This window comes from Entelurus aequoreus, linkage group LG10 (assembly GCF_033978785.1).
Source record: "Entelurus aequoreus isolate RoL-2023_Sb linkage group LG10, RoL_Eaeq_v1.1, whole genome shotgun sequence".
Taxonomy (NCBI): Eukaryota; Metazoa; Chordata; class Actinopteri; order Syngnathiformes; family Syngnathidae; genus Entelurus; species Entelurus aequoreus.
The window spans coordinates 72,789,976-72,812,662 of NC_084740.1; the positions used below are offsets into that span (position 1 = coordinate 72,789,976).

The 22,687-nt window shown below is 39.1% G+C and overlaps 3 protein-coding genes across 9 annotated transcripts in view; 1 reads left to right on the plus strand and 2 right to left on the minus strand.

The window, feature by feature from the left end:
• Nucleotides 1-6,433, minus strand: part of lcmt2 (leucine carboxyl methyltransferase 2) — a 19,433-nt gene extending 13,000 nt beyond the window's left edge. For 2 of the 3 annotated variants that reach the window (XM_062061631.1, XM_062061629.1), the window contains exons 1-2: nucleotides 5,883-6,433; nucleotides 3,288-3,412 (exon numbers count right to left, since the gene is read on the minus strand). In XM_062061631.1, the coding sequence (XP_061917615.1) occupies nucleotides 3,288-3,412; nucleotides 5,883-5,921 (164 nt within the window). In that variant the 5' untranslated portion in view covers nucleotides 5,922-6,433. The remainder of the gene's footprint in view (nucleotides 1-3,287; nucleotides 3,413-5,882) is intronic. The other variant, XM_062061632.1, reaches the window with a different exon arrangement.
• Nucleotides 6,218-15,457, plus strand: rab5b (RAB5B, member RAS oncogene family). Its single transcript, XM_062061641.1, has 6 exons — nucleotides 6,218-6,373; nucleotides 8,312-8,616; nucleotides 9,477-9,628; nucleotides 14,156-14,278; nucleotides 14,402-14,495; nucleotides 15,045-15,457. The coding sequence occupies exons 2-6, from the start codon at nucleotides 8,448-8,450 to the stop codon at nucleotides 15,158-15,160; spliced, it is 654 nt and encodes a 217-aa protein (XP_061917625.1). The 5' UTR covers nucleotides 6,218-6,373; nucleotides 8,312-8,447; the 3' UTR covers nucleotides 15,161-15,457.
• Nucleotides 14,779-22,687, minus strand: part of dbr1 (debranching RNA lariats 1) — a 38,529-nt gene continuing 30,620 nt past the window's right edge. For 2 of the 5 annotated variants that reach the window (XM_062061639.1, XM_062061638.1), the window contains exons 2-9: nucleotides 21,932-22,175; nucleotides 21,731-21,855; nucleotides 21,582-21,662; nucleotides 21,414-21,499; nucleotides 18,594-18,818; nucleotides 18,431-18,508; nucleotides 18,213-18,358; nucleotides 14,779-16,825 (exon numbers count right to left, since the gene is read on the minus strand). In XM_062061639.1, the coding sequence (XP_061917623.1) occupies nucleotides 16,117-16,825; nucleotides 18,213-18,358; nucleotides 18,431-18,508; nucleotides 18,594-18,818; nucleotides 21,414-21,499; nucleotides 21,582-21,662; nucleotides 21,731-21,855; nucleotides 21,932-22,128 (1,647 nt within the window). In that variant the 5' untranslated portion in view covers nucleotides 22,129-22,175 and the 3' untranslated portion in view covers nucleotides 14,779-16,116. The remainder of the gene's footprint in view (nucleotides 16,826-18,212; nucleotides 18,359-18,430; nucleotides 18,509-18,593; nucleotides 18,819-21,413; nucleotides 21,500-21,581; nucleotides 21,663-21,730; nucleotides 21,856-21,931; nucleotides 22,176-22,687) is intronic. The other 3 variants (XM_062061636.1, XM_062061637.1, XM_062061635.1) reach the window with 2 other exon arrangements.

The following is a 22,687-nucleotide window of genomic DNA, read 5'->3' on the forward strand; positions in this document are numbered from 1 at the left end:
AAGTGGTCAAAAGTGTGGGAGTATTTCAATAAACGGCCTAATAATGTTGTTGTATGCACACTGTGTCGAGCGGAAATGGCCTATCATAGCAGCACAACGGCTATGAACGAACATTTGAAAAGAAAACCATCAACTAGTCAATCGTCCGCGCGAGCATACGTTGTCATCATTACACAAAAACATGAATGTGTCATTTGTATCTGCTAGGGGTGTAACGGTACGTGTTTTGTATTGAACCGTTTCGGTACGGGGCTTTCGGTTCGGTACGGGGGTGTACCGAACGAGTTCTAAGCTAAAGCTAAAGTCTTAACAAGCTGCTTTGCTCCGTCTGCCTGTCTCAGCACGCAGCATTGTCCCACCCACACAACCATCTGATTGGTACACACGCAGCATTGTCCCACCCACACAACCATCTGATTGGTACACACAAAGCATTGTCCCACCCACACAACCATCTGATTGGTACACACGAAGCATTATCAGCCAATCAGCAGTGCGTATTCAGAGCGCATGTAGTCAGCACTTCAGCGTGGAGCAGATAGGTGTTTAGCAGGTGAGCATCAGGCAGCGGACTGAATGATAATAAACACCTCCCAGTCAACTACTAGTAACATCACTATGAGCCCGTTGACCTTCTAGAAACTTAAACTGCAGCTCAGCTCACTCGCAGTCCTGGCTTGAGGTGAAGGCTAATTAGCTCTCAGTTCCAGCCACATCGACCCCTTCTGAGCGCCTATTTTCAGCTGCTGGGAATATTGTAAACAAGAAAAGAAGCAAAGCATGTAGACATGCTAACCTTTCTTCATTACAACTGTTAGTCACTCACTGGAATGAGTAGAATTGGTTATTGTGTACTTTGTTGGACTGGATGTTTATTTTGCACATTTTAAAAGCAATACTTAATGTTTACAGTGCTCGAGAATATTTAGATTGGCACTTTTTTGTATTGGATGTTTATCTTTATTTTTGCACATTTTAGCAAATAAGCAATACTTTCACTTTTGTTAAAATGTTTACACTGTTGTTACAGAATATTTCGTTTTACACTTTTTTGTATTGGATGTTTATCTTTAGTTTTGCACATTTTAAAGCAAAATAAGCAACTTACTTTTGAAATGCTTATACTATTGCAGAATATTAAGATTTGCACTGGATGTTGACTTTTATATTTGCACATTAAAAAGCAAATAAGCTACTTTTAATTTTGTTAAATGTTAAAAGTTTTAAATGTTTACATTGTTACAGAATATTTAGTCATGTTGTTGTCAATGTTGACTGAGTGGCCATACTTCTTTTTTTTTGTAAATAAAAGCCATGCCTTTTGAAAAAACGGGCCTACATTTATTTTTTTATCTTCATTTTGAATAAAAAAATAATCGGTAAAAGGAAAAATAATCTATAGATTAATCGAAAAAATAATCTATAGATTAACCGATTAATCGAAAAAATAATCTATAGATTAATCGATAGAAAAACAATCGTTAGCTGCAGCCTTAATCACTATCACAAAAAAATAAGAGTTGTAGAAATTATTGGAAATTCAAGACATTCATGACATTGTCCTTTACAAGTGTATGTAAACTTTTGACCACGACTGTATACATACATACAAACATATATAAATACACACACATTCGTACGTATGTATATAGAACTGCCCAAAAATAAGTGTGCCAAGCTTGTGACATTGTATTCAAAAAGACTTGAGGCTGTAATTGCTGCCAAAAGTGCATCGAGTATGTAGCTAAGGCTGTGAATACTTTTATGTATATGTGATTTTATTTTTTATAAAAAAAAATTTTTTCTCACACACCCATTTTATATACACATTTGTACAGTATATACATGGGTGGATATATATATATATATATATATATATATATATATATATATATATATATATATATATATATATATATATACACACACACATGTATATATATACATACACACATACATATATATATATATATATATATATATATATATATATATATATATATATATATATATATATATATATACATACACACACACATACACTACCGTTCAAAAGTTTGGGGTCACCCAAACAATTTTGTGGAATAGCCTTAATTTCTAAGAACAAGAATAGACTGTCGAGTTTCAGATGAAAGTTCTCTTTTTCTGGCCATTTTGAGCGTTTAATTGACCCCACAAATGTGATGCTCCAGAAACTCAATCTGCTCAAAGGAAGGTCAGTTTTGTAGCTTCTGTAACGAGCTAAACGGTTTTCAGATGTGTGAACATGATTGCACAAGGGTTTTCTAATCATCAATTAGCCTTCTGAGCCAATGAGCAAACACATTGTACCATTAGAACACTGGAGTGATAGTTGCTGGAAATGGGCCTCTATACACCTATGTAGATATTGCACCAAAAAACAGACATTTGCAGCTAGAATAGTCATTTACCACATTAGCAATGTATAGAGTGTATTTCTTTAAAGTTAAGACTAGTTTAAAGTTATCTTCATTGAAAAGTACAGTGTTTTTCCTTCAAAAATAAGGACATTTCAATGTGACCCCAAACTTTTGAACGGTAGTGTATATACATAAAAAACATACACAGACGTGTGTGTGTTTTCTTTTCTTTTTAATAACAGTAGTAAATAGTAAATATACATTATATTGTATAATCTGATCTTTTATAATTTGCAAAATAAATAAAATATTTTAAATTACACTAAATAAGAGAAAAATATAGATGTATAAAACAAAAGCAGGTGATAGTAAATGCACAGTATAGATATACTTCTTGCAGTAATGTTAAACTGAAATGCATAACACACATGAATACACAATACACATGCATAAATAAACAAAAAATATTAATTTAATATCTATAATAATACACTGCTTTTATACAGCACTTTTAATATATTCAAAAGGCGTAAGTAAAAATGTCATTTAAATAAAAAAACAACTTATATGATATACTAGAGTAATTTTTTGGGGAGACAATGCAAAAAATGTATAGTATAAATTGATTTATTCAGTTCATAGTAATGGAATAATTGTAATTAATTTCAAATTAAAAGATCTACTTTTCTCCAGATCGGTAAGGCAAAAGCATGCAATTTTAAAAAAAGAGTAATGCTATTTAACCAGCAAACAACATTGTCATGTTCCCATGCATATCCCACATAACATTCCAAGCACATGTCATCACATGTGACATTTGTTACACCAATGTTGTCCACTCATGTCCAATAAATCCATTTGAATGTGTTGTGTGTTCAACAACAACAACAGGACCTTTGTGCTGACCTGTTGATGAGTGGAGCTCTTCTCGCCACTTTGCACACAAAATGCTGCAGGAAGGGATCATGGAAGTAACCCTGAGCTGCAGCAGACACTTTACTGAGCACACTGCTGTCATTAGTGCCCTGCACCTGTGCACAACACACTGCTGTCATTAGTGCCCTGCACCTGTGCACAACACACTGCTGTCATTAGTGCCCTGCACCTGTGCACAACACACACCTGAATACAAAGACTATTACCAGAGGTGGGTAGTAACGCACCACATTTACATCTACTTGAGTAACTTTTGGGATAAATTGTACTTCTAAGAGTAGTTTTAATGCAACATACTTTTACTTGAGTATATTTATAGAGAAAAAACACTACTTTTACTCCGCTCCATTTATCTACATTCAGCTCGCTACTCGCTGCTGATTTGTATCGATCTGTTAATGCACGCTTTGTTTGTTTTGGTTTGTCAGACAGACCTTCAAAGTAGGATCTATCGCATGCCTGCGTTTCACCAATCAAACAGAGCCAGGCGGTCACATGATTAACTGCACATAAAGTTTCAGCGGCAAACAACAACAAGCTTAAGCTTACATGAACTCAACGTCAAATTTGAGGAAGCACATCACGGTAAGTAACGTTAGTAGATATTTTGGCTGTCACCGTAGGCTGATGTTAGCTTCCCTGCTATGAATCACTGTCAAATGTACATCGTGTGGGGACATTTATTAACGCACTGCAGCCTCATAGACAGACAGACAGTAGTGATGGGTCCGACAACACCGATGCATCGGCGCATGCGTCGAGCTCATAGAGCAAAACCCTGTGTCGGTGCGCGTACCGCTTTTAGAAAGTCACGTGACCAATCATGAGCTGTTTCGGTCACGTGACCGATACGCAAACTGTGTCGCACTGACGCCTCCTCTGTGCCCTGTGAGCGGGTCTTTTCTACAGCCGGAGAAATAATAACTAAGAAGAGAAACCGTCTAAAATCTAATACGTTGGAAAAACTGTTTTTTTAAGTAAAAAAAAATAAAAAAATTCCCAGTCCACAAGCATCGTCATTCACAACACGTTCTCTTAGATTTCCATGTTATGATACATGTTCACATTATTGACTGTACCTAAAAAAGATAAAAATATTTTTTTATTTAAATGAAGATATGAAATAATCCTAAATGAAATACAATGACTTGGTTTATATTATTGAATATACTAGGTCATAAAATCAGTGTCAGTTGAGTCGGTCCATAGGTTGCCTGTAGGGATTTTTAACGTCCAGCAGATGTCAGTATTTATCGACACAGTATCAATACAGTTTTGCAATGTGTCAAAACGCTTCATGACGCCTCATCAACCCATCACTAACAGACAGAGACCCACACACACACACACACACACACACGCATGCATGAATAGAAACACCAATCAGTGTGTTCCCAGGTGCAGCCCACACCTATCAGTTTATGGCATACTTGCCAACCCTCCCGTTTTTAGCGGGAGAATCCCGGTATTCAGCGCCTCTCCCGACAACCTCCCGGCAGAGATTTTCTCCCGACAAACTCCCGGTATTCAGCCGGAGCTGGAGGCCACGCCCCCTCCAGCTCAATGCGGACCTGAGACTGAGTGGGGACAGCCTGTTCTCACGTCCGCTTTCCCACAATATAAACAGCCTGCCTGCCCAATGACGTCATAACATCTAGGGCTTTTAGAGAGTGGAGTGCACAACTGCGCACACAACGAGGAGACGAAGCAGAAGAACGAGGAAATTACAGACATGGCGACGCCGTCGACGAGCAAGATGAAGAAATACGCTTGCAAGTTCCAAAACGAATGGAAACAAGAATTTCAGTACATCCAGGACAGTTCGAAGGGGAAGGTGTATGTTGCCTGTACATTTTGTAGAACAGACTTCTCCATTGAACACAGTGGCCGAAATGATATACTCATCATGAACGGAGAAGTTAAACAGGACAATACTGCCATCTAATGGATAGCCACTGAAATTCAAGTATTTTTTTTCTTTCTATGTAAATAAAATAAATAAATATATAGCTAGAATTCACTATTTCATACATACATATATATATATGAAATACTTGAGTTGGTGAATTCTAGCTGTAAATAACCACGCCCCCCACCCCCGATATTGGAGGTCTCAAGGTTGGCAAGTATGGTTTATGGTTTGCGTAAAGGCTAACTTGTTATTTTCCTTTGTAATCTCTGCCTACTGAGCCTATGGTGATGTTAAGTTATTGTGGCTCAATTTGCCTTAATTTTTTTAATGTTAATGTATCATTTAATATATACTCTTGTTTTAGTTGCTTAAGTGAATTTGCTCATTGCTATTTTTATGTTTTTGTGCATTTGTTGCCGTCATCATTAAACGAACAGGTTACTCATCAGTTACTCAGTACTTGAGTAGTTTTTTCACAAAATACTTTTTACTTTTACTCAAGTAATTATTTGGGTGACTACTCCTTACTTTTACTTGAGTAATACATCTCTAAAGTAACAGTACTCTTACTTGAGTACAATGTCTGGCTACTCTACCCACCTCTGACTATTACTACATGGGTGCTCTACAATAGACATCAAATTGAAACTCACCGCTGTGTCAGCGCCCTTCTGCTTCTTTCCGTTAGTCATAACGTGGGTACGTGCTTGTATTTCTTGGAATAAAATGTTTACGTACACATTTGTTTGCTATTTTAAATGCCTATTTGACCACCTTGTATAGTCACTAATGAAACCATTGTCGACGTTTCCTTGTTCGCCATTAAAGTTCGCTACTGCCACACAGCGCCCCCACGGGGCCCGGAGGAAGCGACAAGCGTTGACGCCGCGATAGTCATGTTTAATTGTAAACTGCTTGGCCTCTGCCTATTTATTCCGTGCTCTCCGTCAAATGTATTTAAACGTTTCTGATGAAAATTTTAAATTTGTTGCTAAACGTCGGGTCGTGTTGCTCTAAACTCGCTCGCTCGTCTGCGCGGTAGCCAATGCGCATGCGCTATTTCCCAACAGGAAGTGTTTATGCCGTCAACCAGCTGATGCAGCGACGTTATTGTCAACGGTACGGGCAAGCGACGTTCTTTAGGGTAAGTGTTTATTTTTAAATTCAAACGTCATATTGCTAGTGAGTCGTGACGTGAGCTTGGATGAGGTATTTAGGTTTGGTATCTAAGATGTCGTTCAACCTGCAGTGGTCATAGCGGTGTCATGCTAGCAGCACATAAACACACGATCAAAAATGGCCACAGGAATAAACACAGAAGCCAATTAAATGTTTTGACTTCAACATGACGAGAGTTTTGGGTTTTATGTTACAACGCTGTTGTGATGGATATCCTGCATCTACAAACCCCGTTTCCATATGAGTTGAGAAATTGTGTTAGATGTAAATATAAACGGAATACAATGATTTGCAAGTCCTTTTCAACCCATATTCAATTGAATGCACTACAAAGACAAGATATTTTATGTTCAAACTCATAAACTTTTTTTTTTTAGCGAATAATAACTTAGAATTTCATGGCTGCAACACGTGCCAAAGTAGTTGGGAAAGGGCATGTTCACCACTGTGTTACATGGCCTTTCCTTTTAACAACACTCAGTAAATGTTTGGGAACTGAGGAGACACATTTTTGAAGCTTCTCAGGTGGAATTCTTTCCCATTCTTGCTTGAGTTGTTCAACAGTCCGGGGGTCTCCGTTGTGGTATTTTAGGCTTCATAATGCGCCACACATTTTCAATGGGAGACTGGTCTGGACTACAGGCAGGCCAGTCTAGTACCCGCACTCTTTTACTATGAAGCCACGTTGATGTAACACGTGGCTTGGCATTGTCTTGCTGAAATAAGCAGGGGCGTCCATGGTAACGTTGCTTGGATGGCAACATATGTTGCTCCAAAACCTGTATGTACCTTTCAGCATTAATGGTGCCTTCACAGATGTGTAAGTTACCCATGTCTTGGGCACTAATACACCCCCATACCATCACAGATGCTGGCTTTTACACTTTGCGCCTTTAACAATCCGAATGGTTCTTTTCCTCCTTGGTCCAGAGGACACAACGTCCAGTTTCCAAAAACAATTTTAAATGTGGACTTGTCAGACCACTGAACACTTTTCCACTTTGTATCAGTCCATCTTAGATGAGCTCAGGCCCAACGAAGCCGACGGCGTTTCTGGGTGTTGTTGATAAACGGTTTTCGCCTTGCATAGGAGAGTTTTAACTTGCACTTACAGATGTAGCGACCAACTGTAGTTACTGACAGTGGGTTTCTGAACCTGAGCCCATGTGGTGATATCCTTTACACACTGATGTCGCTTGTTGATGCAGTACAGCCTGAGGGATCGAAGGTCACGGGCTTAGCTGCTTACATGCAGTGATTTCTCCAGATTCTCTGAACCCTTTGATGATGTTACGGGCCGTAGATGGTGAAATCCCTAAATTCCTTGCAATAGCTGGTTGAGAAAGGTTTTTCTTAAACTGTTCAACAATTTGCTCACGCGTTTGTTGACAAAGTGGTGACCCTCGCCCCATCCTTGTTTGTGAATGACTGAGCATTTCATGGAATCTACTTTTATACCCAATCATGGCACCCACCTGTTCCCAATTAGCCTGTTCACCTGTGGGATGTTCCAAATAAGTGTTTGATGAGCATTCCTCAACTTTATCAGTATTTATTGCCACCTTTCCCAACTTCTTTGTCACGTGTTGCTGGCATCAAATTCTAAAGTTAATGATTATTTGCACAAAAAAAAAAGTTTATCAGTTTGAACATCAAATATGTTGTCTTTGTAGCATATTCAACTGAATATGGGTTGAAAATGATTTGCAAATCATTGTATTCCGTTTATATTTACATCTAACACAATTTCCCAACTCATATGGAAACGGGGTTTGTATAAAGAGGAGACATCTTGTTACTGAATACCATACCACCTACAAATGTAACCCATCAATAATGTCCCATGCAAATCAATTGCATGGCAAAAGTCCCATGCTTCCAAGTCTCCATTTTTTTCCTGCAGTACTGTTCCCACCAAGACTGGCCCCCGGACATCAGCAGCCAGCCTTGACCGCACAGCTGGAGGCAGCGCCAAGTGACCAGCAGAATCCCAGAGCCACCTTGTCCTTCAGCGGTACGGCACCCTCGCACGGGTCGCTATGAGCTCCAGAGGGAGTGGTGCTGGCCGCTCCAACGGCACGCTACCACAGACTAAGATCTGCCAGTTCAAACTGGTGCTGCTGGGCGACATGGCCGTGGGCAAGTCCAGCCTGGTGCTGCGCTTCGTCAAGGGACAGTTTGACGAGTTTCAGGAGACCACCATCGGAGGTGAGGAGCTGGCATACTTGCCAACCTTGAGACCTCCGAATTCGGGAGATTTGGGGGGCGGGGGGGGGGGGGGAGAGGTTGAGGTGGGGGGTGGGAGCATAGGGGGTAACTGGGGGTGTATATTGTAGGTCCCGGAAGAGTTACTGTTGCAAGGGGTTCTGGGTATTTGTTCTGTTGTGTTTATGTTGTGTTACGGTGCAGGTGTTCTCCCGAAATGTGTATGTCATTCTTGTTCGGTGTGGGGCATATTTGTAACAGTGTTAAAGTTGTTTATACGGGCACCCTCAGTGTGACCTGTATGGCTGTTGACCAAGTAGGGCTGCAACAACTAATCGATTATAAAACTAGTTGGTGATTAATTTAGTCATCGATTCGCAGGCTACTTTTTTTTTAATAAACCTTTATTTATAAACTGCAACATTTACAAACAGCTGAGAAACAATAATCAAAATAAGTATGGTGCCAGTATGCTGTTTTTTTCCAATAAAATACTGGAAAGGATAGAAATGTAGTTTGTCTATTTTATCCGATTATTAATCGATTAATCGAAGTAATAATCGACAGATTAATCGATTATCAAATAAGTTGTTAGTTGCAGCCCTATGACCAAGTATACATTGCATTCACTTGCGTGTGTCGGAAGCCGTAGATATTATGAGACTGGGCCGGCACGCCCCCGATATTGTTGTCTGAGTGGAAATTGGGAGAAATTCGGGAGGATGGTTGCCCCGGGAGATTTTCGGGAGGGGCACTGAAATTTGGGAGTCTCCCGGGAAAATCGGGAGGGTTGGCAAGTATGGGAGCCGGTGAGGAGCGAAGTGAACCATGGGGATGTGTTAACGTGTCGTTTGTTTCTCCAGCTGCTTTCCTGGCCCAGTCGGTATGTTTAGACGACACCACGGTCAAGTTTGAGATCTGGGACACTGCGGGACAGGAGCGCTACCACAGCCTGGCGCCCATGTACTACAGAGGGGCTCAGGCCGCAATCGTGGTCTTCGACATCACCAAGCCGGTATGCAATAAGTACTCCATTGACATGAGAACCTCTTAAGATGATTTCTAAACTATTTTTATCAGGAGATGGCATGAAAATATGCAGGGCAGGCCCCTGATCATCATCGTGGTCGTTGGGCTCTGCAGGTGTTTGCACATTGTACTTTGATACAGTTACACTTTGTTTCTGTCAAATTTGTAATCATTTTAGTTTGTCCATTCAAAAGCCCATAGAGATATTTGCTAATTTAACATCGCTTCGAACACAGATTTACAACCGTTTTTCTAAAATGACCGTACCATTTAAGTTGATATTGTAGCCAAACCTTTCCCCTAAAGATGTAATGTCTAAACAACATTACATTTTGCATCGTTTTTGCCCATTTGTTGTGTTTTGTTTACTTTTTCAAAAATTGCCGAAGCGGCACATCCGTTTTGAATAGGCTTTACAATGGGAGGAGATAACACTTTTCTCTACCCTTGGACTTATCAACTTATTTTTTTCCTTTTTCATATGAACTTTGGACATTATCTGGAGTATAAACACATGACTATAGAACATAATGGATTCAACTGAATTGTAGTCAATGTAGTGTTTTAGTTTATTGTTCATGTTATTGCTTATAGTAAATACAAATCTTTACATAACTACATTATTTCTTAATATTGAATTCGATAAACGTACATGAACTGCATTTTATGTCGGGTTGGTTGTGTCTCTTATGCACACACTCCAACTGTACCAGTTAGTTAAAGGTGCAGCAGGTCACTGTCAGGACAACAGATTTAACAAATAACGGTCAATATTTATTACAATTAGAAGTTAAACTGAATAAAATTTGTAGTTCGGGCCAAAAAGGTGACTGATGTTCAGGCTGTCAATTACGGTTGCTTGCACAAACGCGCTTGTATATTCACAAAAACAACTTCAAAAGCTAAATAATCTAAAAACAGGCGCTATTATCCTCATGAAATTATCTGCTTAGGAAAAGCTTTTCCTAAACATTGGCTTTGCAACAGAACATTATCCTTTAGTCTTGTGCGTGTGTAGCAGTGTGGCGTAACATGCTTTGTGAAAGCAGGAAGAGGGCGGGATACGCTTTCAGCTCGTTTAATATTTGAGCGCCCTCTAAGCAGCTGCCTAACCGCTGCAAACAAACCCTCTAACCACATTACATCATAACAAGAAAACCCTCACATGCTGACTTGATGACTGATGATTTTGCACATGTTTAAGTGTAAAATAAGTTCAACTCAAGATAATTTATAAACTAATATGACAAAAATGTTGTTCATAAAATAATTAGACTGTAAAATGTTGCTTTTTTTAACTTGATTTTTTAAATTGTATTTACTACCTACCTACTCAGTGGCCTAGTGGTTAGAGTGTCCGCCCTGAGATAGGTAGGTTGTGAGTAGAGATGTCCGATATCATCGGCCGATAAATGCTTTAAAATGTAATATCGGAAATGATCGGTATCGTTTTTTTTATTAAATCAACATAAAAAACACAAGATACACTTACAATTAGTGCACCAACCCAAAAAACCTCCCTCCTCCATTTACACTCATTCACACAAAAGGGTTGTTTCTTTCTATTGTTAATATTATGGTTCCTACATTATATATCAATATAGTCTGCAAGGGATACAGTCCGTAAGCACACATGATTGTGCGTGCTGCTGGTCCACTAATAGTACTAACCTTTAACACTTAATTTTACTCATTTTCATTAATTACTAGTTTCTATGTAACTGTTTTTATATTGTTTTACATTCTTTTTTTATTCAAGAATTTTTTTTAAATTTATTTATCTTATTTTATTAATTTTAAAAAAAAGGACCTTATCTTCACCATACCTGGTTGTCCAAATTAGGCATAATAATGTGTTAATTCCAAGACTGTATATATCGGTATCGGTTGATATCGGTATCTGTAATTAAAGAGTTGGACAATATCAGAACATTGGATATCGGCAAAAAGCCATTATCGGACATCCCTAGTTGTGAGTTCAAACCCCGGCCGAGTCATACCAAAGACTATAAAAATGGGACCCATTACCTCCCTGCTTGGCACTCAGCATCAAGGGTTGGAATTGGGGGTTAAATCACCAAAAATGATTCCAAGGCGCGGCACAGCTGCTGCCCACTGCTCCCCTCACCTCTCAGGGGGTGAACAAGGGGATGGGTCAAATGCAGAGGACACATTTCACCACACTTAGTGTGTGTGTGACAATCATTGGTACTTTAACTTTAACTTAACTTAATATATTTGATTACCGTACTAGAAGTCGCTACTTTTTCCCCACGCTTTGAACCCTACACTTTATACAATGCCGCGGCTAATTTCTGGATTTTTCCGAGTCCACAAGGTTCACTGGCTGACAATAAATTTAGCTTCTTCGCATCAGACCAATGAAATTGTTCCCACTAAATCAAACGCACTCACATAATCATTCAGTCAGCCATTTAACTTGTTATGCTCCTCCCTTCGTCATGGAGATTTGTCAAAATGCACACAACGCAGCCCTGAAGCCAAAGACGATCGACCCTTCCATCAAAAAAGGAAACAGCCAAGGCGCAGAACAAAAATGCAACACTAAATGGCCCCAAAAGTCCAGACTGCCGCACGCGCCAAAGAAGATGTCTTAAAGGGGAACTGCACTTTATTTTGAATTTTGCCTATCGTTCGCAATCATTATGAGAGACAAGAAAACAGATTACAATTAAATAACAGTCAGCTTATAATTGAGTCTTCGATTCCAACCATAGAGCCCATAAATAACCAAAAAATGGCAACAATACTCTATTTACATTTTGTGATCTGAATTTTAACCAGGCATTAGCAATATTGTTATTATAAGCGCTAACGCAGACAAAATATTTTTAGCGGTGCATTATCACAGAGAGCTACCGCATTTTTCGGACTATAAATCGCTCCGGATTATAAATCGTACCGGCCGAAAATGCATAATAAAGAAGGAAAAAAACATATATAAGTCGCATTTTTTGGGGAAATGTATTTGATAAAAGCCAACACCAAGAATAGACATTTGAAAGGCAATTTAAAATAAATAAAGAATAGTGAACAACAGGCTGAATAAGTGTACGTTATATGAGGCATAAATAACCAACTGAGAACGTGCCTGGTATGTTAACGTAACATATTATGGTAAGAGTCATTCAAATAACTATAACATGCTATACGTTTACCAAACAATCTGTCACTCCTAATCGCTAAATCCCATGAAATCTTATACCAGTACGTCTAGTCTCTTACGTGAATGAGCTAAATAATATTATTTGATATTTTACGCTAATGTGTTAATCATTTCACACATAAGTTGCTCCTGAGTATAAGTCGCACCCCCGGCCAAACTATGAAAAAAACTGCGACTTATAGTCCGAAAAATACGGTAATTAGCTTGTGGCTGCTATATTGATGTCATGAGCCGGTGAGCTGCTTTCTCGCCCCGGTGCTCGTGAAAGTTTATTCCAGATCATAAATTATGTCTCTCACCTTGATACTAGAAGGATGAGGACATAATCCAACAAGTTGGTCAACTTTGGCATCCAATTTAGGCCCGGAAATGGAGAGAAAGACACGAAAAGACGCTCGGTTGCAGCCCTCTTTTTTTGCCCAAGGATTATGAGTCTTTCTTCATCTAAATGGGAATATATCAACATCCTAGCAGTCAGCATCCCAGTGACAGTAGACATTGTAAAGTAAGTGATGTTTTATTATGTTTGTTGGCTCTCATCAAGTAAGCAGTGAGTAATAATCAGTGATGTTGACGAAGAAAAAAGTGAACATAATGATGCATTTGTGAATTGAATGCGCCGCCGTATGCTTAACATGTGCAACATGCGTAAATATTACATGTTATTATAATTGTGCCTGTTAATACATGTTTTTTTTAACGCTTTATAGGCAGAATAGAGCGACTTTCATATGCTCCATTGTAAGCTGGATTTTGATCGCAATTATTTACTAGTTAGAATGCATAAAAAAAGAAAACCTGTGTGCTTGGCTTACATAATGATTGTGAATGATTGGCAAAATTCCCTCCGAAAAGTGCAGTTCTCCTTTGAGTGGTTTCAGCACGCAGGAGAAGACATAGACCGCACTCAATGACTCCTGTGTGTTGTGTCACAGGCACACATTGTTAAATTTGTGAATGATCACAAGGGACTGTAAATATTTCATGTTTCAATGTGTACACTTGCGGCTTATAGATTTCTACAGCCAATATGTACAAAATAGAATTTGTCAAAAATAGGTAAGTGAGGCTTATTTTTAGATTCCTGAAAATTACTGTACTTTATAAACTTGGAAAACTGAAATCTCTACGTTGTTCATTAAAAAACGTACTAGTAAAATCTCTTTTTAAAAATGTAAACTTTTTTTGGCCCAATACAGTTAATTAAATATTCATGTAATTGATTAAATTTTTACATTGTTTTATATATATCATTTTTGACCCCCCCAGGCTTATAAGTATAGTGTGTTTAATCGTAGCCATGTATTGTCATGTCGTCGTGCTCAGGAGACCTTTGAGAGGGCCAAGGCTTGGGTGAAGGAGCTGCAGAGGCAGGCCAGTCCCAACATCGTCATCGCTTTGGCAGGAAACAAGGCTGATCTGTCAGAGAAGAGACTAGTCGAATATGAGGTCAGCAGCATCTCCGGGTGTTACTGTTAGAAAAAACAAAAAACATCAAGTATTGTTACTCTTTGGTCTCTTGCTCCTGACAATTTTTGAAATGCGTGTTTCTTTTTGTCACGTGTGCCGAAGGAAGCGCAGACGTATGCCGACGACACCGGCCTGCTCTTCATGGAAACCTCGGCCAAGACCGCCATGAACGTCAACGAGCTCTTCCTGGCTATTGGTGAGTTTTGGTCACATTTAGACAAACAAGGAACATTCTCAATTGACTTTAAAACAATAAACACATTGAGCAGTAATACAAATAATAAAAAATATATTTCTGTATTAAAACAGTAAATTTTACTAGCATTAATTATATGTATGTGTATATATATATATATATATATATATATATATATATATATATATATATATATATATATATATATATATATATATATATATATACATTCATACACACAGTACAGATGTATAATGTATTTACACAATGGGCTAAATGAAGATAAAATACAAAAATATGTATTCTTGTATTTTCGATGTGTAAAAAAAAAAGTTTTATCTGTTTTTATAATTGGCAACACAATTTGCAAAACAAATAATTTAAAAAAAATCCCTGCTTTTTATATTGGATGAAAAAAAGATAGGATTTGTGCATTAAAACAGCTGAAACATAAAACCAAGCTTTGCACCTGACCTCTTAATAATTAAGACGTTGGTCATTGATTTCACAGGTGATCATTAAGAAGCCTCCTGTTCTCATGTTTTGCAGCCAAAAAGATGCCAAAAACAGACACCCAGAACCCGACACATGCGGCACGACATCGGGGGGTCAACCTACAGGACCCGGACGCCCGCTCCTCCAGAGCTTGCTGCGGGGGGAACTAGACAACCATCCCTTAACCTTTCCCCCCACTCCTCTTCTCCCTGCCATGTGACTCCACTACAACCCCCCTAAACGCATCCCGTCTCCCTCAGCCAGCTTCCATTCAATGAATCAAGCAATGGTCAAGTATGACAAGGATGGTGTTGACTGAGAAAGAGAGACCATGGAGAAGGACACTAATTGTGATTATTCAGCCTTTCATCATTTCAGCTCGAGTCCTGTCTGATTGTCTAATAATACTATAAAGCAACCACGGAAGAAATAGGAGGAATTGTGTAAAATAAAATAAATTAAATGTGCCTAAGCCTGGTTCTCTTCGCGGTTGCTCAACACAATAAAACAATTATACTCCATACAACAATAACTAATGTGATGACATTGTTAACAGAATTTCACTTTAAATTTTAATCTGGATTTGTACTTGACTGTCCCTTAAACACCATAAAATCAAAAAGAAAACATTTTGCCTATTATAAATGATATCAATGTCCGTTATTGTAGGCTTAAAAAGGTGACAATTAGAAAATAAAATATTCAGATAATGTTCAGGTTTTTTTCAACCAACAGTACTTCTCTTCCTGACAACCCAATTTAAAAATATATATATACAATTGAGAAAAAAAATGCACTAATTCCAAAAAATAAGAATGGAACACACTAAATTACAAAATATCCCTGTCTCATATAATTTTGAAAAAATAAAAATAACACCTAAGAGTTCAAATAATGAATATATAGATGTGTACAGAATATGAAAATAAAATGGTATAAAGCTGGATTTTTCTTTTTTCTATTGTTTTAATTTTACAATTGTCTTGAAAATTCACATTTACCAAAAAAGAACTCAATACCTGCTTCTAAAAAGGAGTATTTAAAATATATCTTTTTAAAAGAGGAAAAATAAGATTTTGTCCTCTGTGTTAAAAAGACAGGAAGTTAATACATAAATAAAGGAAGACTAATCATCACACTCGTCTTCCACTCTGGTATAGATGATTTGGTTTCTGCGTTTGATCCGCGGCGTCGTGGTCCCGCTTACATTACTGCTGGCCTCGTCGCTGGTCCGTTTGGGGGCGCGTGGCACAGCAGTATCTGCATCCCCGCCCTCTGCGTCCACCTCCACCCCAGAATGAAGGTGGGCGGTTGAGGGCGTGGAGTGGCAGGGGGGTGGAAGGTCCATGAGAGAAGACATGGGAATGGGGGACACTTCGAACTTGGGCGGGGGTAGGACCATGCGGGGCGTGAGAGCGGCGTCCTCACCGAGTGGTTTGGGATCAGAGCCGCTCTCTAGCTCTTCCTCCCACTCGTCTTCGATGGTGATCTCATCCGGATTAAACGAGTTTGACATGCTGGAAGTGTCCGTAGGGTACTCGCTGGGCTCGTCGTCTCCCGAAGCTTTGTCATCTTCCTCCTCCTCCTCCTCTCCACCCTGAGCCCCCGTCACGTTGCCGCCTTGCCCCACCCGGGCATAGATGTCGGTGAGGCCTAAGGTGGCGCACAGCTCGGTGGTCTGGGGGTTGGCGTTGTAGCTGGGGGCCGAGTGGTACTGGGGGTTGCCAGGGTCATAAGCGGGCACGGTACGACTGAAGTTGTCCGGGATGGCGAGCTCGCCGCTGAGCTCTTCTACCACCTTCATCATTGCTTCGTCGGAAACGCCAAAGTTCCACCTAACGGACACCAAGCCGGGTGGTAAAACTACTAGTAGACCACACAACATTAGGTACACCTGCACAATCTATACCTCTTGTATTGGATCTCATTACATCAGAAGTGTCCAAAGTCTGAACGCTTATTCAAAAGTACAAAACCAAACATGTCGTCCACATCCTTCAGTTTTTCCTCTTGCCTTGGTTTCAACACACATGCATTAGATCAGGGGTCACCAACGCGGTGCCCGCGGGCACCAGGTAGCCCGTAAGGACCAGATGAGTAGCCCGCTGGCCTGTTCTAAAAATAGCTCAAATAGCAGCACTTACCAGTGAGCTGCCTCTATTTTTTAAATTGTATTTATTTACTAGCAAGATGGTCTCGCTTTGCCCGACATTTTTAATTCTAAGAAAGACAAAACTCAAATAGAATTTGAAAATCCAAGAAAATATTTTAAAGACTTGGTCTTCACCTGTTTAAATAAATTGATTAATTTTTTTACTTTGCTTCTTATAACTTTCAGAAAGACAATTTTAGAGAAAAAATACAACCTTAAAAATGATTTTAGGATTTTTAAACACATATACCTTTTTACCTTTTAAATTCCTTCCTCTTCTTTCCTGACAATTTAAATCAATGTTCAAGTAAATTTATTTTTTTTATTGTAAAGAATAATAAATACGGTAAGTTTTAATTTAATTCTTCATTTTAGCTTCTGTTTTTTCGACGAAGAATATTTGTGAAATATTTCTTCAAACTTATTATGATTAAAATTCAAAAAAATTATTCTGCCAAATCTAGAAAATCTGTAGAATCAAATTTAAATCTTATTTCAAAGTCTTTTGAATTTCTTTTAACATTTTCGTTCTGGAAAATCTAGAAGAAATAATGATTTGTCTTTGTTAGAAATATAGCTTGGTCCAATTTGTTATATATTCTAACAATGTTTAGATTGGATTTTAACCTATTTAAAACATGTCATCAAAATTCTAAAATTAATCTTAATCAGGAAAAATTACTAATGATGTTCCATAAATTATTTTTTTAATTTTTTCAAAAAGATTCGAAATTTTTAGCTAGTTTTTATCTTCTTTTTTTAGGTTGAATTTTAAAGAGTCGAAATTGAAGATAAACTATGTTTCAAAATTTAATTGTCATTTTTTTCGTGTTTTCTCCTCTTTTAAACCGTTTAATTAAGTGTAAATGTCATTAATTATTAATAATAACAGAGTTAAAGGTAAATTGAGCAAATTGGCTATTTCTGGCAATTTATTTAAGTGTGTATCAAACTGGTAGCCCTTCGCATTAATCAGTACCCAAGAAGTAGCTCTTGGTTTCAAAAAGGTTGGTGACCCCTGCATTAGATGGTGCAGCTGTACCTAATGAAAAAGAAATACGTGCGTGTACCGTTCGTGCAGGCCATTGTTCTCAGGAGGGTTCCAGGGATGATGGGTGGTCCTCTGCAGATCGTTTGTGGCCTTTAGAATGGCGAGCCACTCTGGGTCGTACTCCAGATCCTCGGCTGAACCGTCCCTCTCCGGAACGTCCACAATCTAAAAGGGCAGCATCATTGCTTAGAGCTCCCGCCCTTTACATGGACGACGTACTTCGACACGTTATCTCACCTGCAGGAACTGCCGATAGGGCAGGCACTTATCCAGCGACAGGAATTTGGTGACGCGTGGCGCGGCGTTGGCTTTAGGCTAGCGATCATTTAGGAGAGACGGCTCGTAAACTCAAATCAAGTATGAGGAATAAGGAACAGCTCAGGGTAACCGCCAGTCTCACCGGATGCTGCACCAGGGCAGCAAATTTGACGTGAAGATGCGCCGAGAACCAGTAGGTGGGCTGCAGGTGGTCCAGCAGCTCGGCGGCGGCGGGGCTGCCCAAAGAGTTGGACTCCACTTCGTGACGCAGAAACTTCTTCTTGCGCAACAGTTCCTCAGTGTGGCCGTGGTGGTAGACCCCCCGGGGCCAGTCGTGGCTCATGAAGATGTCCACCGGCATGCGGATCTGATGTAGGAATGAACATTTTTGTTTTGTTTTCATGGAGGATTTACTTTAATCTCTAGAAGCTAATAAAAAAGCATGGTGACCTTGCCTGGGTTAGGCACACTGCAAAAACTGAAATCTAAGTAAGATTAAATATCTCAAATAAGGGTGATATTTGCTTATTTTCTGTCTGATAAGATAATTCTTCTCACTAAACAGATTTCATGTTAGAGTGTTTTACTTGTTTTAAGGGTTTTGGTCCTAAATGATCTCAGTAAGATATTACAGCTTGTTGCTGAGATTTGATGACCTATATTGAGTAAAACATGCTTGAAACGAGAATATCAACTGTTGCAAAGCTGTGTCATCAACACTCACAAGTATAAAACTACTTTTTTAAAGTAATAATTTCTTAATTTAAGCATGAAATAAAAAATCATGACTTTGACACAATTGTGTCTCATTTTAAAACAGATGACAGACATTCCACTTTTTTGCCTTAAAAAACTCTTTGGTTGCTTTTGCAGTCATTGTCCAACTGCATTGTGAAGCGCCGTCCAATGAGTTTTGAAGCATTTGGCTGAATATGAGCAGATAATATTGCCCCAAACACTTCAGAATTCATTCTGCTGCTTTTGTCAGCTGTCACATCATCAATAAATATAAGAGATCCAGTTCCACTGGCAGCCATGCATGCTACTACCACCACCATGCTTCACTGATGAGGTGCTATGCTTTGGATCTTGAGCAGTTCCTTCCCTCCTCCATACTCTTCTCTTTCCATCATTCTGGTACAAGTTGATCTTTGTCTCATCTGTCCATAAGATGTTGTTCCAGAACTGCACAGGCTCTTTTACATGTTTCTTGGCAAACTCTAATCTGCCCTTCCTGTTTTTAAGGCCCACCAATGGTTTACACCTTGTGATGAAACCTCTGTGTTTCCTCTGGAGAAGTCGTCTCTTAATTGTTGACTTGGACACAGATACACTTACCTCCTGGAGAGTTTTCTTCATCTGGCCAGCTGTTGTGAAGGGCTTTTTCTTGACAAGGGAAATGATTTGTCTGTCATCCACCACACTTGTTTTCCGTGGTCTTCCAGGTCTTTTTGTGTTGCTGAGCTCAGCAGTGTGTTCTCTCTTTTTAAGAATGTACCAAACAGTTGATTTGGCCACACCTAATGTTTTTGCTATCTCTCTGATGGCTTTGTTTTGATTTTTCAGCCTAATGATGGCTTGCTTCACTGATAGTGCCAGCTCTTTGGACTTCATATTGAGAGATGACCTCCCCAGATTCCAAATGAATATACCACACTTGAAATGTCATCTAGGCCTTTTATCTGCTCTTTATAAATGAAATAAATGGAAAAAAAAACAAGGGAATAACACAAACGTGGCCATGGAACAGCTGAGTAGCCAATTGTCCAATTACTTTTGGTCCCTTAAAAAGTGGAAGGCACATATAAAATGTGTTGTAATTCCTACACCGTTCACCTGATTTGGATGTAAATACCCTCAAATTAAAGCTCAAAGTCTGCACTTAAAGCACATCTTGATTGTTTCATTTCAAATCCATTGTGGTGTTGTACAGAGCTGGAATACTGAAAATTGTGTCAATGTCCAAATATTTATGGACCTAACTGTAGTAGTACAGTTGGCACAGTACAGTAAACTGACAGTTAATATTTAAACATTTCACATGTGACATTTCTAACAATTTTGAACAGAAATAGTTCATGCACATTCAGATGAATTCTTCAAAATTACAATTAAAAACATTTTGGCCGGGGGCCGGGCTGTTTATATGCGCACTAATTGACTGAAAGAGCATGCACTTGGCGCGATGATGTCATGTTATCGATGGAAAAATGCATTTTTAGACCATATGATTTGCCTGAGCGGCTAGGAGACCCCGAGAGTAACAAGCGGTTGCCTTGTTGCCTTTCCATTAAGAAAAATAAATTAGTTTTTAGTGTAAGTTTGCTGGTTTCAAGAAATGTAATGCCGAGCGCATATCATTATGTCAAGATAATGGCACTAGCATTTACTTATTTAAGAATATTTTTCAACATATTGAGCAAAAAGATCTCTTTTTTTTTCTATCAAGAAAAGTGCACTTGTTATTAGTGAGAATATACTTATTTTAAGGTATTTTTGGGTTCATTGAAGTTAGCTAATTTTACTTGTTTTGGAAAATCTTGACAAGCCAAATGTTCTTGTTCTATTGTCAGAAGCAGCTGCTGAACAATGTCGGCAAACCTCCGTCCTCCATTGTTGTATCACGCAGCCAAAGTGTTTCCAAACGGGAGATCTTAACGAGGCAGGAGGGTCTTCCAACTCTGGCTTTTACATGTTGTCGCTGCTAGCATGCCGTGTGTTGTGCCTCGGTGTGCATTGTTTACACAACGTGCGGTACGCTACTTAATATGTCCGTGTGGAAACTCGTTCGGTACACCTCCGAACCAAACCGAAACCCCCGTACCGAAACGGTTCAATACAAATACACGTACTGTTACACCCCTAGCTGCAATGCATAGCTGCTTGCTGATGTAAGAATGCTGCAACTGCATTAAAAATTGTCGTAGTTGAGGGCTGTGCAAATTCAGCGATCGATGATTACCTGCTTTAGCTTGAACACCTCGATATTTCGGACGTGATAGACGCTTCTCAGGGTTTCAGGGTTGTATGGAGGGAATTCATGGTGACCTGCAAGGGCAAACACGCCTGATAAGACACACGGCTCGGACCATTTATGCTCATCCGTTTTCTGAGTGAAGAAAAAACTCACCTCTTCTGTAGTCGTGGGATTTGAAGATCCCTGACACGCCTCCGATTCGGACCCCCTTGTAGCGGACAACGCCAGCATAACCTACAGACATCACATCCGTCATTAGGTTTTGTTTGAAAATATGAGATATATTGTCAGATGGTCCCTACCCAGATAATAAATATTGGGCGCCACCCAGCCTCCGTAAGGCAGCTCCTGCAGGTGATTAGAGGCCTCGTGGTTACCGCCGATGAAAATGGTTAGAATTGGAGCCTTTTTCTCTCCAGAAAAGTACCTGCAAAAAACATGTTTTAAAATAGTTTCCCTTGTGTCCTTTTTATAAGGTAGGTGAATACACGAGAGGCACTGACTTGTAAAAAGTCTGCATGGTTCTGTACTTGGCAGGCACCGCCATGCACTTGAGGTCGCCTTCGTTCCTCACGGCCTGGAAGTCCCCACAGCAAAGAAGAAGATCCACCTTGACGTCTTGCTTCTTCTCCAGGTAGGCGATGGTCTCATAGATCTTGTCCAGCTCGCCATGGCAACAACCCTCCACAGCAATCTTCATGCTGTTACGGACTGCTCAGCTCCTAGCTGAATGCTGTTCAGGAATCGCTGGAGGCACAATTAAGATCAATCTTAATTTCAAAGAGGTCCACAAAGTCACTTCACAACTTTCTCCAACTCCAACTATTTTGTACTAAAGCAAAGTGACGAATCCAATCGTGTTCCAATATGGAAAGCCAATATTAAAGTTGTTTCCGAATCATTTAGTGAAATGAAGCAGATCAAAACGGTTTCATTTGGGCTGCTATTCAAAGATTTGGCATCCATTTTTCCCCTTTATTTAGATTTTTTTATGATTACTTTATTGCAATGATTTTTTACAAAATTATACAATATCTTGTCGTGTTTTGCCCCTTTGTTAAGGAAATTAACAATAATTACAGTGGATGTCATGTATTAAAAAAAGAAAATAAAAAAGTTAAAAAAAAAGAAAATAATAGTAATACAAAAAAAGAAAGAAAAGTTTTTGTTTGGATTTGATATTTTTGCCCTTGCTCACAACACATTATAAAAGGGACTGTCGGTGTAGCTTGTCGTTTCAACCCTATACAGTAGATGGG